The following is a 15,139-nucleotide window of genomic DNA, read 5'->3' as shown; positions in this document are numbered from 1 at the left end:
TGGGGGTCACAGTGACTGCTGTGTTTGCAGAGTGTGGTGATGGTTGTCTTCGACAATGAGAAGGTCCCAGTGGAGCAGCTGCGGTTCTGGAAGCACTGGCATTCCCGGCAACCCACTGCCAAGCAGCGGGTGATCGACGTGGGTGAGAGCCTGCCCAAGCCCTCCATCCCAGTTTCTCTTTCTCTTTCTCTCTCTCTCTCACACACACACACACACACACACACACACACACACATGCATACGCACACGTACACACAGACACACACACGCACACGCAGACACACACACACACACCAGTCAGGCCTTTCTTGCTGTGCCCCTTTTCCCCAGCCTCCTCTGGCCTCTGTAGGACTTATTTTTGACTCCAGCCACCTGCCTGGTCCCTGTCTCCCTGTCTCCAGGTCGTACCACTGTGGGGTTTGCAGGGATTTGCATCTGTTGGCTGGAAGTAGTGACCTCTTTTCTGTGTTGCTTTGGGATAAACAGGGCCCTGGGGACCCTAGCAGTGTCAGATAAATAGATCCCTGGGATGCTGGCGTGCTTGTTCCCACCAGGGGGCTTGGCCAATTGAGACACAAATGCATAAGATAACAGTGCAGGCAGCAGGTGGTTTGGAAGGCTTGAAACAGTGCAGGGGCAGTTCTGCTTTGGGAGCTGGGACCTTTGGGCTTTGTCAGCAGGTAAGGGGTGGGGTAAGGCCAGGTCCTTGTCCCAGGCCCTGAGATGGGTGGGAGGCACAGCCCATCTTCAGGTCTCCAGGTTCATCACTCTCTTCCTAGCCTTGTGACCTGTGTCAGCTCCCTTTCCCTAGCCTCAGTTTCTTCAAGTGTCAATTGGAAAACACCAGCTGCCCTGCGTGCCGACAGTGGTGTTTCTGCCTTGGAGCCAGGTGTCCTGGAGAACATGATACAGATAGTGACGACTCAGTGACTTATCTGACAGGCCAGGAAGCAAAGCGGTTGGAAGCCTGGGCTCAGGAGCCAGACAAAGCTGAGCTCCAGTCCTTGCTCTACGTTTTACTAGCTCTGTGACCCTGGGCAAATGACCAAACTTCTTGGAGCTTTATTTTCCTCATGTTGTTGTGAGGATTAACTGCAGGCTTGCCGTATTGTACGTGTTCAATAAACGACAGTAGAACTACCACTTACTTAATATTATGCAGCATTAGTAGTCCTGGTGCTGCTACTTTTACTGCGGCTTTTGCTACCACTGTTACTATGATGATTACTTCTACTACTTCTTTATCTAGGAAATCTCTTAAATCACAATCCCAGTGAAAAATATAAGCTCCATCCAAAAACGATGAAGGAATCCCTCTGGGGTTTGGGCAAATCTGCTTCTCAGGCTGGACCTCAGTTTTTCCATCTGTAGCCTGGGGCACAATAACCAGTTTCCTCCCTGGACTGAAGCAGGGTTCTTGAGGGAGAGGATATAAATCTCTGCCAAGAATGAGGCCCAGCCTCTAAATAATCCCTCCGCATGGTGCCCCCAGATCCCTTCCTTCCTGACTCCCTTCTGATCTCCTGTGGTTTCAGCTGACTGCAAAGAAAACTTCAACACTGTGCAACACATTGAAGAGGTGGCCTATAACGCATTGTCCTTTGTGTGGAATGTCAATGAGGAGGCCAAGGTCAGTGCTGGGGGCATGGCCAGGATGGGACTGGGCCACCAGGAAGTCCCCATCCTGGGAAAAGGGCTTGCCTGAACCTAGGATTGTGGTAGCTGCTCCAGTGAGGGCCTCAGTGGAGGAGGCAGGGACAGAGAAGCACAGGATGTGAAGCCAGAGAGGCTGGGCCCGCACCCCAGCTCTGTGACCCTGGACCAGCGCCTTGGCTGGAAATGGGGTGTAACCATAGCACCACTGACAGGTTGGCATGAGGATCAGATGAGGTAAATAAAAGGTAGAGTACAGCCTGGCACATAAGTGGTAGTTGTGTTTAACCCAGTCCACCCTTTTACCAGATAGGAAAACTAAGCCTTGTGCAAGGCCACACAGCAAGCCAGGTTCCCTGACTTGCAAGCCCATGCAGAGTGTTGCAGGAGAGGTGCTTTGGAGTCTGGTAGATGAGGGCTGAAATCCGTTACCTCTCTTCTTGAGCCCATAGGAAGGGATGAATAATCTGCCTCCTAGGGTTATGGTGAAAATTCCATGAGCTCACGCATGGCAAAGAGATGGGCACTGTGCCAGGCCTGTTGGAGAGGCCTAAGAAATGGAGCCTCTGGTGATTTTTTTCTTTTTTGTACCAGTGATTAAACCATTTAGTGCTTGAGACCAGCCTTGAACTCTCCTGTGCTTCAGGGTCCCGTCCCTCTGTGTCTTGGTTTTCTGTTTGGACAAGTGGCTTCATGGAAAGGGCATGAGTCTGAAAGCTGGGAGCTGGGTGACCTTGGGCCTGTACCTTCACCTGCCTGGGCCAGGCTTACCCCATCAGACCAAGGTTGGGAGTGCCTCTTGGCAAGGGCATTTCTGGCCTGGACAAGCTGCAGAGCTAATCCCTGTCCATGCCTTGCCTCATGGGCCGTCCAGGCTGCCTGTAGAAATGGAGGTAAAGGCGCTCTGAAAACAACAGAGAGAGACACAAAGGCGAGGGATTATTATTATTCAAACAGACACCAGGAGTTGGAGGAGGAGCTGGGGCTTCCAGTTCAGGGAGGAGGGGAAAGAGTTTCGTGGGAAGGGAGAGGTGGGTTTCGGTGGGGATTTTCTCACAGCCTCTTAAGCCCCCAGGCCCGGGTCTTTCTCAGGTGTGAGCTGGGCGGGGGCTGCATTAGGGCTGAGCTGGCTGAGGGGGAGGTATGTCTGGCATGCACCTGGAAGCCTGGCCCCCACAGCCAGGGAAGGAAGAGGGTCTGCTCAGGTACCACACCCCACCCCTACCTGTTCAGGTCAGGGTCATTTCCAAGGGAAGTGTCCCAGCAAACAAGGGCTAGCCCAGAGTTGGGTCTGGCCCTGGTGCCCCATAGAGGAGTCAGCAGGTAGGCAGCCACTCAGTGAGCTGGCCAAAGGCTGCTGTCAGTCAGACATAGGCTTCAGACTGGGCTCCAGCTGTCCTGCTCAGCAACAGCTACAGAGTATCCAAAGCCACTCACGCTGTGCTCAGTTACCCTCTCAGCCGCAGGGGGGTGGGTTTCATTGTCTCCATTTTGCAGAGAAGGAAACTGAGGCTCCGTGAGGTTAAAGGACTTGTCCAAAGCCACATGGCTTGACTAGCAGAGCCCAGCTTCCCGCCCCAGGTCTGGGTGGCCCCCCGTCCAGGCTCATTCCGCTCTGCCACCCTGCCCTACTCCCTGTGGACATTAGCAAGTCACATCCCTGCTGAGAGCTGCCGTTTCCTCTGCTGTAAAATGGGGGTGACTCGTTCAGCGACAGCTAGAGCTGGTGGTTGGGGTGCAAAGGTGCAATGTCTCACCCTCTGTGGCCTGGGGCCAGCAGGAAAACGGTCTTCTGAAGCCGGGGGGAAGGGAATTTGGCCCTTCTCTACCTCCTTGCTCTGAGTTACAGAAAAACAAGCTCCTAAAGGACCCTTAAGCTCCCTCCTGGGGCCTTGATCATTTGGGCTGCCATTGGGAATCTAGTGGGAACTGCATTGTCCACTGGTCAAGACCTGGGCTCAAACTCTGGCTCTCTTACCCGCTCCCTGCATTGCCTTGGGACAGCTGCCATGCCTCTCTGAGCATCAGTTTCCCCATCAGTAAAAGAGAGGTGGTGGTGATGCTTGCCTTCCAGGGCGTTGGGAGGTAAAGAGTGCCCACCAGGCACACAGTTGCTGTTACACAGGGTTGTATGGAACACCAGGGCTGGTGACTTGGGGCGGCTGTTTATCTAGCTCCCCCATCTGTCCGCAGGTGTTCATCGGCATCAACTGCCTCAGTACAGACTTCTCCTCGCAGAAGGGGGTGAAGGGTGTCCCCCTGAACCTGCAGATTGACACCTATGACTGTGGCTCAGGCACTGAGCGCCTGGTACACCGTGCTGTCTGCCAGATCAAGATCTTTTGTGACAAGGTGCTTGGGTGTGGACCTCCTGCTGGGCTCTGGGAGGGAGGGGGGGGTCAGCCCCCACCCGTGCATCCTCCCCAGCTTTCTGGGAGTGTCTGTCTCTCTGTTTCTTGCTCTCTGAATGTCTCTCTCTGTCTTTGTGTGCTTGTCATTTGTCTGTCGTGGTCTCTGTATATTTTCCTCTGCCTCTGCATTTCTGTCTTTCAGCTCTCTCTTTCTGAAGATCTCTTTCTGAATCTCCATAAATAGCTCTCTATGTTTTTCTCTCTGTGTCTGTCTTTTTCATGTTTTTCTTTCTTCTTATCTCTCTCTGACTCTATTTCTCTTTTCTGTTTCTCTCTCTCATGGCTACACTGACCTCAGACAGGGCTGGGCTGAGCTGCGCTGAGTGCTGGCAACTCCCCATTTCCTGGTCTCACTCTGGGAAGAAAGCAGCATCGGAAGGCTGGCCCAAGACCCTTGGTGACCCCTTTCCCCTTCTGCCCTGCAGGGAGCAGAAAGGAAGATGCGGGATGACGAGCGGAAGCAGTTTCGGAGGAAGGTCAAGTGCCCCGACTCCAGCACCAGTGGTCAGTGGGGCTGGGTCAGGGACTGGGCTGGGCTGGGCTGGGCTGGGGTGGAAGGGATAGGAGCCTAGAGGGCAGAGGTTGGGGGCATGAGTGGAGGGACCTCAAGGCACAGTGTCTTCTTTTCCCCATCAGGCATCAAGGGCTCCCTGCTATCCGGCTTTAGGGGCAATGAGACCACCTACCTGCGGCCTGAGACAGACCTGGAGACCCCACCGGTGCTGTTCATCCCCAATGTGCACTTCTCCAGCCTGCAGCGCCCTGGAGGGGTGAGGGTCTGGGGCAGAGAGGGGGTCTTGGCCCTTAGGAGGTGCTGTCTTAGCGCAGACCAGTGGGGAAGCAACCTGCCACTCAGCTGGTACAGGCCAATTTAGATGTTGATAGGTCCTGATATTTTTTATATCAAGATGAAAATTCTAAGAGACTAAAAGCATGTATATGTGGTCATATAACTTTAGTTACCTTTTCTACTGAAGAGAAGAATGTTAATGAAGAAATGGACTTCATACACCTTGAAATCTTCATGCTTAGAGCACACACAGAGGAGGTTCCTAATAACTGAGCCCCAGGATAGACTGTAGCCACATCAAAGCTGGGCTGATAATAGTGGTCACAGCGCTCACTCTACACCAGGTGCTGCTCTGACTGCTTTCCGTGCGTTACCTATGCATTATCTCCTTTAACTCACTGCGTCCTATGACGTTGATTGTATTATTCTCCCTGGAGTCGTGAGGTGGAAATTGAAGCATCGAGACCAAAATTACACAGTACATGGCAAAACCAGGATTGGGACCCAGGCAGCCTGGCTTCAGAAGCAGTGCCCGTTACCACCAGTTACACCACCTCTCAAGACGGGGAGCCAGCAAACACCTTGACCATGCCAGCTATGCGGGCACAGCCCTTTGCTGCATTGCCCCATCTCCCCTAACCACTGTCCTTTGAAGTAGAGACTATGATCTCCATTTTCCAGACATCACACACACACAAAAAAAACCCAAAAAACAGCGGCAGAATCAAGATCCCAGAGCCTGTCTGCTAGTTTGCTTCCATGTTAAATAATTTGACTATTTCCTCCCATTGAGCTCCCCACCATTTAGTGGGAATGTCTGCAGAAATGGCCCTTGGTGTACAGATGTGTTCAGTACATTGACTTCAACAGTAAGATAGATTATGGAGCTAAAAGAGCAGCCAGTACTGATTGTGGCCTTGGCACACAGTTAAAGCCCTCTGTGTGTGCCACACCCCCTTCACTGCCCTGGCGTAGTTCTGTGGTTCCCATAACACAGGAGGCTGCATTAACCCACTCTCTCTCCCCAGCCAGAGGCCTCAAGTAGGGAGGTGACCACTTGAGATTAAGGCACCCCCTTGGCCAGGTTGACAGCTCTTCTGTGAGAGGAAGAAGTAGGGGAACCTGTCTTTGTACCTGTGAGCCCGAGAGAGAGGACCAGGGGAGTGGAAAGAGCAGAAAGCCCAAGTCTGGATCCCAGTTCTGCCTTCTGTGGTGTGATGCCCTGGGAGGCTCTGCCCTCCTGGGGCCTGGGTGTCTCACCTCGTAGGGCTTATGATGGCTGCACCAGATAGCACAGTGCCCCACACACATGAGGGTTCGAAAAGAATGCCCCTTCCCCTCCTTTTCCCTCAGCTCCAATTACCTAGTTATCACCTGTAGGAGGGTCTGCAGTCCCAGCCCTTCTGGTTATCCTGGGGCTCAGACGGGACTCGTTGATTCTGCCACCATTTCCTTAGCACCTCATATGTTCACTGAGTCCGTGACTCATCCAACTTGGGTTTGGTGCTTCCTTTCAACTCCAAATCTCAGTGCACTTAAGAGGGCTTATCTGAGCAGAGTGAGCTGAAAAAGCATTAAAGCTGCATCCCCCACCTTCCCCCCACAAAGATTCTTCATCTCAGAAGGCCTCCAACAGCTGAGGGTTCCTTGCATCTTCCTGCGTGTGATGGAAAATTTCTTTTCTTTTCATTGCAGGCAGTGCTCTCAGCAGGACACAGCAGCTCCAACAGGTACGGGGAGAAGCAGCCAAGGGCCTCACCTCCCTGCTGGTCCCCCTTTTACTGCTCATATGCTCCTAGCCTGCCCTTCCCTTTGCTGCCCACCCCCCTCCCCGAGCCAGAGGTCAGGCCCAGAGGAAGCAGCCAGGAGACTCTATCCCCAACCCCCAAGCCAGATTCATGTTCCTTTCCCACTGAAACTGCCTGAGTTTTTATGGGTTTGTTTAATGTAAGAAGTTGGCGAATCTCTGGCGAGACACCTGCTTGTAAACTAGGAAAGAAAAAGCCTCTGAGATGGTGGTGCAGATTCGAGAGTAAGGAGGGGACGCTGTGCCTGAGGACTTAGGGGAATCCACCCCCACATGCCCTCCCCCCAGCACACACCCACCAGACCCCAAGAGGCCAAGGGAGGGGCTGGGCCCCTGGGCCCTTCAGCTCAGGAAGGGCCTCCACACCCCTCACCTCTTTCAGCCTCAGCTAGAGATCTACCAGAGGAGGAAAATGGCCTCGTGAGGATGAGGCAGGTATGAGAGGTGGCATGGAAATAGAATCTTTGTAAAGGGGAAAGCATTTATGAAGATCATTTGTTGTTGATACCAGGCTCTTCCTTATAAACAAGAAATACTTTTCATAAGGTGCTTTCACACCGCATTATGTCACTTATCACCTCACAACAGCCCCAGTGAGTTAGGCAAGCAGGAGTTACCACTCTGCCTTGTAGAAGAGGAACATGAAGCCCAGAGAAGTGAAGTGGCCTGCCCAAGGTCACACAGCTATTGTGATGCAGAGGCAGGCCTGGACCTAAGTCTGCCTTGCTCCACAACCCATGGCCCTTCCTCTCCCACTCATGCCTAACTTGATTCTTTCAAAAAAGAATAATGTTGATGATGAACCAATAGGCTGTATTTATTGAAGCCCTACTGCGTGTCACACACTGTTCTAAAAGCAGCGTGCAGTATCTCCTTCAGCCTCACAACTTTACGAAGTATCATGATTATTACCATTGTGACCCCGCTGTACACGGGGAGACTGAGAGGCTATCACCCAGCTAGTGAGGAGCAGGGCTGAGAGTTGAACCCATGTAGCCCAACTCCAGACCCTGCTACTGTAACCTCTGTCCCACTGCTTTGTCCCCCACTCATGGGGTCTTCCTCACGTCTGGGGCCCCTGCAGACTCTGGAACCCCCCCCACCCCAGGCTCCTCATCAGCTTCTCCCTGCCATCCCCACAGGCTGCCTCTGAAGCGCACCTGCTCGCCCTTCACGGAGGAGTTTGAGCCTCTGCCCTCCAAACAGGCCAAGGAAGATGATCTGCAGAGAGGTAGCCTCACTCTCGCCCTGTTTGTTCTCTGAGCCTTCCCCAGCCCCCAGCTCTCCGTGAGGCCTTCCGCAAAGCCTCAGACTGACCCTGGTCTGGGCAGCCCGGGCAAACCCACCCCAGCAGGGAGGGGCTACTTTCCTTCCTGGAGCCTGGGCTGGGCCAGGGCTTGACGGTGGTGTGGAGGGGTCAGGAGGGCATCCAGGGTGCTTGGAGACACAGCTATGGAGTTGTGGGCTTCTGCGTCCTCTCACCTTGTCGGACGTGGGTGTCCTGGGGCAGCTGGTAAGGCAGCAGCCTCGTGATGTTGGGCACATCCTTCTCACTTTGGCTCATAGGGAATACCTGGCTTTCTGCCTTTGACACTGTAAATCTGTAACTTCCTGGGATAGGGTGACTGTAGCTGACCACCAAGAGGAAACCAACTAGCTACTGAGATCAAAAGCTTCTAGCATCCTTGAACTGAGCCTTGCACCCTACTTGGTGTTTCCAAAAGTCATGTCCATACTGCCCACAACCTTATGAAATAGGGGGTGGAACCGCCTCCATTTTCCATCTGGATAAAATGAGACTCAGTGATGTTAAAAGAACTTCTTCAGTGTCACATAGCAGGCAGATGGCAGAGCAGGGATTCAAACCCACCAAAACCAGCAGAGTCTGTGTAAATGTGTGGGACCTGCAGAACCAGGTGAGATGTTTCCCACCTGGGCACAGATCTCAGCAAGGATTTGCTCTTTTTATAAAAATCAGTCTTATGTTACAAATAATATTTTTTAAGATTCTTCTACCCTCGTGGAAGATATTCCTTTGTACCACTAAAAGCCACCCATTTGCTTCTCAGTTTTGTTGTACGTGCGGCGGGAGACTGAGGAGGTGTTTGACGCCCTCATGTTGAAGACCCCGGACCTGAAGGGGCTGAGGAATGCGGTAAGAGGCCTTGTGGATTCCGCCCTGCCCTGACCGGACCCCACTCTGCACTCCTGTCTTTCCTGACTCTTCACCATGAAGTTCTGATTTCCCATGGGAAGACCCTGGGAAGGAATATGCTGGAACGTTGGCTTTCTGGTAGCCCACCTGTCCCACCCCATCTGAGGGCACCTGTGGGGCCCAGCTGCTGGGGGTGTGCCTCTGAGATGTTATCTCCCAGCCAGAACCCTGGCTCCACCCTGGGAGTCGCACACACCATAAATCCTCCTTAATCTGATAGCTGCTGTCTGACAGGCCAGAGCTTTTTGTTGGCTTTGCAAACCTGTTTCTGTTTTAATGGGAATGAAACCCAAAAAGGCCAGGCCCCAGAGGTACTCTTTTTTCTTTCCCAGAAGGTCTCATTCCTCCAGCTTGTGGTTGGCTGGTGCGGGGGCTGCTGGCCCAGGCAGCTAAAGGTGGTGTTTGGGCCAGGAGACCTTCCCCAACCCCCCAAACCGCCAGAGAGCGGGTAAAACTGCCCTGAACAAAACCCACAACTGCTTTGTGGTTCAGCTAAAAACGAAACAAACACAGCCTCCACTAGGGCCACCACTCAGAAAAGCCAGGTGGTTCCAAGATGTCAGCTTGGGGAAGGGAAAATGAACCAAATAATAACGTAGCTCCCTTTTATTAAAGACTCACTATGTGCCAGGCACCTTGTCAGACATGCTGCATTTGCTTGCTCACAGTGTTCTCTTAACAACCCTGGAAAGTGGATGCTATCATGATCTCCTCACTTCCATAAGGAAACAGCCTCCTGGGGGTCAGGTGACCTGCCAGGGTTACTAGAAGTGACAGAGCTGGGATTCTAGCCCAGGCTCTCTCCACTCTGCTATGTTATCCTGTTCTCTCCACATAGCATCAGCTCTGCTTGGCTCACAAAAGGCCATTAATGTCACTAGAATATAGACTCAGAATCTTTGAGCTGGACAGTACCTTAAAGGGTCAGCTCCCCATCTGCTGCTCGAGCTTGCTCCCCAGTAGCCCTTCCAAGTGGTTGCCCACTCTTGACTTGTATACTTCAAGGATGGCGAGCTCGTTGCCTTGTGGGGCAGCCATACAAGGTAGTTGTCTTTGTATGGCGTATAGTTAGAAAGTTCCTAAATTCTTGCTTAGACTGACTTGAGATCTTCCTGGTAGCTTCCAGCCACATCCCCATTAAGTTCAGTAGTCTAAGAACTTTTCTTGCCTAGAGAGATCTCTGTCAAGGCAGAGACCAGCTAAGGAGCTGAACAGGCTCCTCTTCCTGAAAGAAGTGACAGGATGACCTCTGCCTGCAGCCTGTGGCCTGAGGTTCGCTGTGGCTTCAAGGCAGCTAGTAACACTAACCAGCAGTGTCTGACCAAGCCCGGATGGTGCTGCGCCAGGACTTGGACGTAATCGTCTTAATTCCTGTGCAGAACCACCTGTTTGTACATCCTATTATGAGACCCATTTTACAAATGAGGAAACTGAGGCTCAGAGAAGTAAGGTGACTTGTTCAGAGTTCTGCAACCCCAGGTGGTAGAGCTGAGACCAGACTGGTTCTGTCTGCACCAGAGAAAACCTCAGGAGGCCTGGGGAGAAATGGGATGACTCTGGCTGTGTGAGCTCAGATAGGTCGCTCATAGGCCTCTGAGCTGCAGTTTCCTCACCCGTAGACTAAGCTCCAACGTTCTGGGATGTGATGGGGGCAGAAAGCCTGGATTCTAGGCCAGGCCTTGGGTGCATTCTTTATCTTCTTCAAGCTCAGCATCCTCGCCCATCAAATGGGGTTAGTAATTCCTGCTAGATTGGGTAAATGTTTGGGTTATCCTCCACTCACAAGAGGGCAAGAGCATTCCTGCTATTCCACTTCTAAAATAATAACAATGACCATTTATTGAGTATTGACATTTATTTAGTACATGCGAGGAACTGTCCTAAGTGTTTTACATGGACCAATTCATTTAATTCTTCCAGCAACCTATGAGCTAGGCACTGTTTCCATCTCCACCAGTGGTTTGCCCAGCTGGTCAGCCAGCTGGTAAGTGGGGAGCCTTCGGCACTGGAATAATCTAAATGTCCGACTATAGGCAAGGGTTGAGGAAAATGCCCTTTGGGATATTTTACAACCACTAAATATGCTGTTTGTCAAGAGTTCATTGTGATGTGGGGAGGCTTATAATATACAACGGTAGGTAAAACTATCTGGGGGGGATACGTAAATATCCATGTACCAAGAGATAGGAAGGAATACCCCTAAATATTAGTGTTTATCCCTGGGAAGCAGAATTGTGGATGATTGTAATCTTCTTCATTGTATTTTTCTACAGTATGGATAAATATTACTTTTAGAATCAGGAAATTAAAAGTCATGGTATCAAAAGACTGGTATACATCCAATTTTAGCAGCAGACAATGAATCCGCTGCCATTCTCTTCCAGATCTCTGAGAAGTATGGGTTCCCGGAAGAGAACATTTACAAAGTCTATAAGAAATGCAAGCGGGGGTAAGTGCCCAGTACAGCTCTCCATCACCACTCCCCACCCTGCCACTTTCCCTCTAAAATATTGGCTTAGGGAGCTCCCAGCAGGTTTTCCCTGCTGGGCAAAGCTGTGTTTGTACTCGGCTTTGTGGAGAGGTAGAAGCGATGTGAAATTGGGGTGGAGCGTGCCCAGTCAGGCCACAGTCACCTGCAGACAGTGATCACTGTTGGAAAGGAAAGGAGGAGGAGACAGATGGAAAGGTCTTCATATACCACCTACCCAGGTGGAGAGGGAAGCACAGGGCCACATGTCAGAAGACCCAGGTTCTAATCCCAAGGGCACTGGATAACCAAGTCATTTGATTGTAATGGTACTGATGATAGTGACAGTCATTTTCTTGACCACCTACCATGCGCCAGGTACTGGGCTAAGCTTATCTCGTTTAACCCTCACAGCCACACCATGAGGTAGCTACATTACCCATTTTACAGACAGGGAAATTGAGGCTCAGAGATGCTAAGCAATGTTCAGAGGGGAGGAGCAGTGGAATAAAGGTACAGAGGCAGAAGGGCCCAACAAAGCTGCTACTGGCTGAGTCAGTGGTTCCAAGAAGGAAATGGCTGGCAATAAGTCTGGAAGGAGAGTTGGAGCCCAGGCAGGGATACTCCACAGACCTCCACCTTTGGGTCTGGATGAGACAGGAGGGAGTAAAGTTTTATCTTCCAGGGGGCCAGGCAGTGCCTGCCACCTGCCATGGGTGCCAGGGGATTAGTGCTAAGGACCGCGGTGCCTCTGCTGTCAGCCCAGGGTTGGGGCGGGTTGGGCAGAGGGCCACGTGCTGACCACCCTACCAGGCGTCCACCCTTGGTCAGGGCCAGTGAGCTGGGCCTCTGCAGCCCTTGCTGTCTAGGTCACTTCACCAGCCCAGTGTGGGGGCCCCTGGGGGGTAAGGAATTGTCACCGCCATTCGCTGCCTAGAAGACCTAAGACTGGGGTCCTGGGAAACAGCCTCAGGCCCCCTGCCCACAGCTCGGGCCTGATCCTCCAGCTCCTCTTACGAGCTGTTCCTGGAAGGTGCTCTGGCTTTGCCCTGTGGCTGTTGTCTGTGGGCTCTCCTTTCAGAAGACTGCAAAGTGAGGCATGTTTTGTACTGGGGCTGAGGCCCCCCATCCAGGCCCAGGGGCCGCCTCCTTCCTCAAAGGCTAGCCTCCCTCCTTCTCTCCCTCCCCTTTGGCTCCCATAGAAGGGTGGGGAAAGGTGTGCAGCCCTGTAGCCCCTGGGAAAGGATACGTTTGGTTTTGGTTGTATGAGTGTCTCGAGTTCTTTGTGTGTTTTTTTTCTTCCAAGTTTCGGTTTCAAACTGGGGCTCACACGCTCTCTAGAGTGGAATCCACCTCATAGCAGAGAGCAGGCTCTGCTTTGCCCGGACAAGCCTAGCCCCACTTCCCCTTCAGTGCCAGTGCCCACACCCCCTGGCTGCCACCCCACCTGTCACCGCCAGCCTCTCTTACAGATCCCACCACAGGCTGTGTTGAGGGGCTGGGAAATGCCTTTGTGTATGATCTAGGGGTCTGGGGTGTGCATACAAGGATGCCCCACCCCTCAGCCCCACGGGCTGAGTGGCAAGTCTTTCCCTTAAGCCCCAGCCAGCTATTTCAACCATAATTATAATAACTTCCATTTGTGGAGCACTTTGTACATGCCAAGCACTGGGTTAAATAACTCCTGAGCATCATTTCACTGACCCTTTGAATTTGATATGATTATCTCTATTTCTACAGATGAGGAAAACTGAGGTTCAAAGTAGTCCCAGGGTCGCAGAGTTAGTAACCTGCAAAAGGAATGCTGGCCTGTCTAAAGCCCATACACACACCCACTATTTTATCTTGCCTCCTGCTTGTTCCTCTAACCACTAAGCAGTGTACAAATAAAGGCTGTGGCCAGGCTGGCCAATTTATTCGCCCAGCCCCATAGCCCAGGGCATCACCAGCAGCCTTTCAGAAGCACTCACACCCCTTACACCACCAACCATGAAAACCTCAGGCCTCGGATCATCTGAGATGCCTAAGTGGGAAGAGTCTCCAAAGAGCCTCCTGGGACTGGAGAGGCCAGGCTCATTTGCTGTCTCCCTCAGAGACGGTCTCTCTTCATCTGAGGAACAGGAAATTGTGATCGCTGGCCTAGTTTATTTTCACAGAACCCTCCAGAAAGTCCTCTGGACAAAAGTAGATACAATCAGCTTTACAAGCACTGCTGAGTGCTTGAAAGATTAACAAATACATTGCTTTTGCTGGCAGCTGGCCAGGGGTTCCATGTGAAGCGGGATAGGAGACAGCCAGAAGCTGGCAAGTGACAAGAGGCCCGCATTCTGGGATATCAGTTCCCGACAAGCCCCTGCCTCTAGGGCCCAGCTGTCACTGACCTCTGAGAGGAAGGGGTCCGTGGGCCTGTCTGAGATCCCTTGTGCGCGGGTGTGCGCTCTGGGCCGGCTGAGAGGCCCTGCCTGGGAGTGGGAGGGAGGCGGCCTTCAAGTTCGTGCATGTAGGGCATTTACACAGTGCCCGGCACCTAGAAGCACCCAGTAAATGCCACTGTGTGAGACAGACGAAAAACCCAACGGTTACAAAGCGCCCAGCCCTGGTCCCCTCTGGTCTGTTCCCAGCCTGCAGCCCCCAGACAAAGATCTCTCTGTGAAATGAACTTCTAACAGGACCCAGAAGAGTGGAATCTGGTCATTAGACGCTGGCAGTCAGCACCCCGGCCTTGGAGCCTGAGCCCAGACCTCCTTCCAGGAAGCAGCAGCTGCTTGATGCTGCTGCAGGGACAGCTGGACGTAGGCCGTAGGCTTCGGCTCACCGCTGTCTTTGTTGTCCCTCCTGACGTGAGGGATTCAGGGGCACAAGGCCACCACCCTCCCCCCGACCCCGGGGTCCCCAGAAAAGCAGCCTCCTGCTTCCTGCCAGTAGTAGTAGTCTGGGATTCTCACACCCCGACTCCTGCCCCACTTAAATAATCTTGCCTCATCTGAACTCTCCTTCAGCCCTGGATTTGCCGTGTGCTAATTCCTAACTTGTATTTATAGGGTTTTTGTTTTTGTTGTTGTTTTCTTTAAAAAATGATGCAGTGGAAAGAGGTGAAAGTCTGGATTCTGATTCCAGCTCTGCTGACCCTTAACTGTGACCCGAGGCAAATGACTTTGCTCCTTCAAACCTCAGCTTCCCCATCTACAAACTGGGCAATACAGTTATAAGGATTCACTCTCCCAGGACCTCCTAGATTGAAAAACACCTGGAGGGCAGGACCTCCGATCTCTGTGTGGCCCTTGTTTGTGTTTGGAGCGAGGCCCTGCACATGGAAAGGCCTCAGCAGATGCTGGTGAGGTGGAGGGAGACATCCACCACCATCCCGAAGGGAAAGCTGCTGTGCTCAAGTCAGGTCCCCGCCTGGTGGGTCCTTCACGAGAGAGGCAGCTCCTATCGGGGTACCCTTGGCTACAGCATGGCTTTGACCCCCAGCAGAGGGTCACAGTCACAGAGGCTCTGTCCCTCTCAGGTTGGCCCAGGTCCTTGCCTGAAGGCGGCTGAGGGGTGGGCTGGGGTGGAGAGAAGGTCAGGCCCCTAAAGTCCATGGTGCCATCCCTGAGATTTCAGCTCCCTGGGGTGAAACTGAGGGTGGCTTGTGTGGCTCCTGCCTCTGGCTCAGGCAGTCACACCTGAGTGACATATCACAGCCTCTTGTTGAACCCAAACCTCACTGGTCCACCCACCATTCCTCCCACACTTGAACTCATGCCTTGTGTCTGAGTGCTCCCTCTGGCCTGGTGACCAGGGAGCCCTG

The 15,139-nt window shown here is 52.6% G+C and overlaps 1 protein-coding gene and 1 long non-coding RNA gene across 7 annotated transcripts in view; one reads left to right on the top strand and one right to left on the bottom strand.

Annotated features, from left to right (window-relative positions):
* GRHL3 (grainyhead like transcription factor 3) overlaps positions 1-15,139 on the top strand; it is a 34,053-nt gene that overhangs the window by 17,642 nt on the left and 1,272 nt on the right. For all 6 annotated transcript variants that reach the window (XM_006196778.4, XM_072975110.1, XM_072975112.1 and 3 more), the window contains 9 exons: positions 31-142; positions 1,536-1,630; positions 3,847-4,005; positions 4,490-4,568; positions 4,701-4,834; positions 6,550-6,584; positions 7,804-7,892; positions 8,731-8,816; positions 11,261-11,325. In XM_006196778.4, coding sequence (XP_006196840.1) covers positions 31-142; positions 1,536-1,630; positions 3,847-4,005; positions 4,490-4,568; positions 4,701-4,834; positions 6,550-6,584; positions 7,804-7,892; positions 8,731-8,816; positions 11,261-11,325 — 854 coding nt within the window. The remainder of the gene's footprint in view (positions 1-30; positions 143-1,535; positions 1,631-3,846; positions 4,006-4,489; positions 4,569-4,700; positions 4,835-6,549; positions 6,585-7,803; positions 7,893-8,730; positions 8,817-11,260; positions 11,326-15,139) is intronic.
* LOC140700766 (uncharacterized) lies at positions 1,922-3,851 on the bottom strand. Its single transcript, XR_012079404.1, has 2 exons — positions 3,632-3,851; positions 1,922-2,557 (listed from the first exon to the last, which is right to left on the bottom strand). It is a non-coding gene; the product is annotated as an uncharacterized lncRNA (long non-coding RNA).

Source organism: Vicugna pacos, chromosome 13 (genome assembly GCF_048564905.1).
Source record: "Vicugna pacos chromosome 13, VicPac4, whole genome shotgun sequence".
In the NCBI taxonomy this organism is placed as follows: domain Eukaryota; kingdom Metazoa; phylum Chordata; class Mammalia; order Artiodactyla; family Camelidae; genus Vicugna; species Vicugna pacos.
This window is presented reverse-complemented; position numbering and strand designations above follow the sequence as displayed.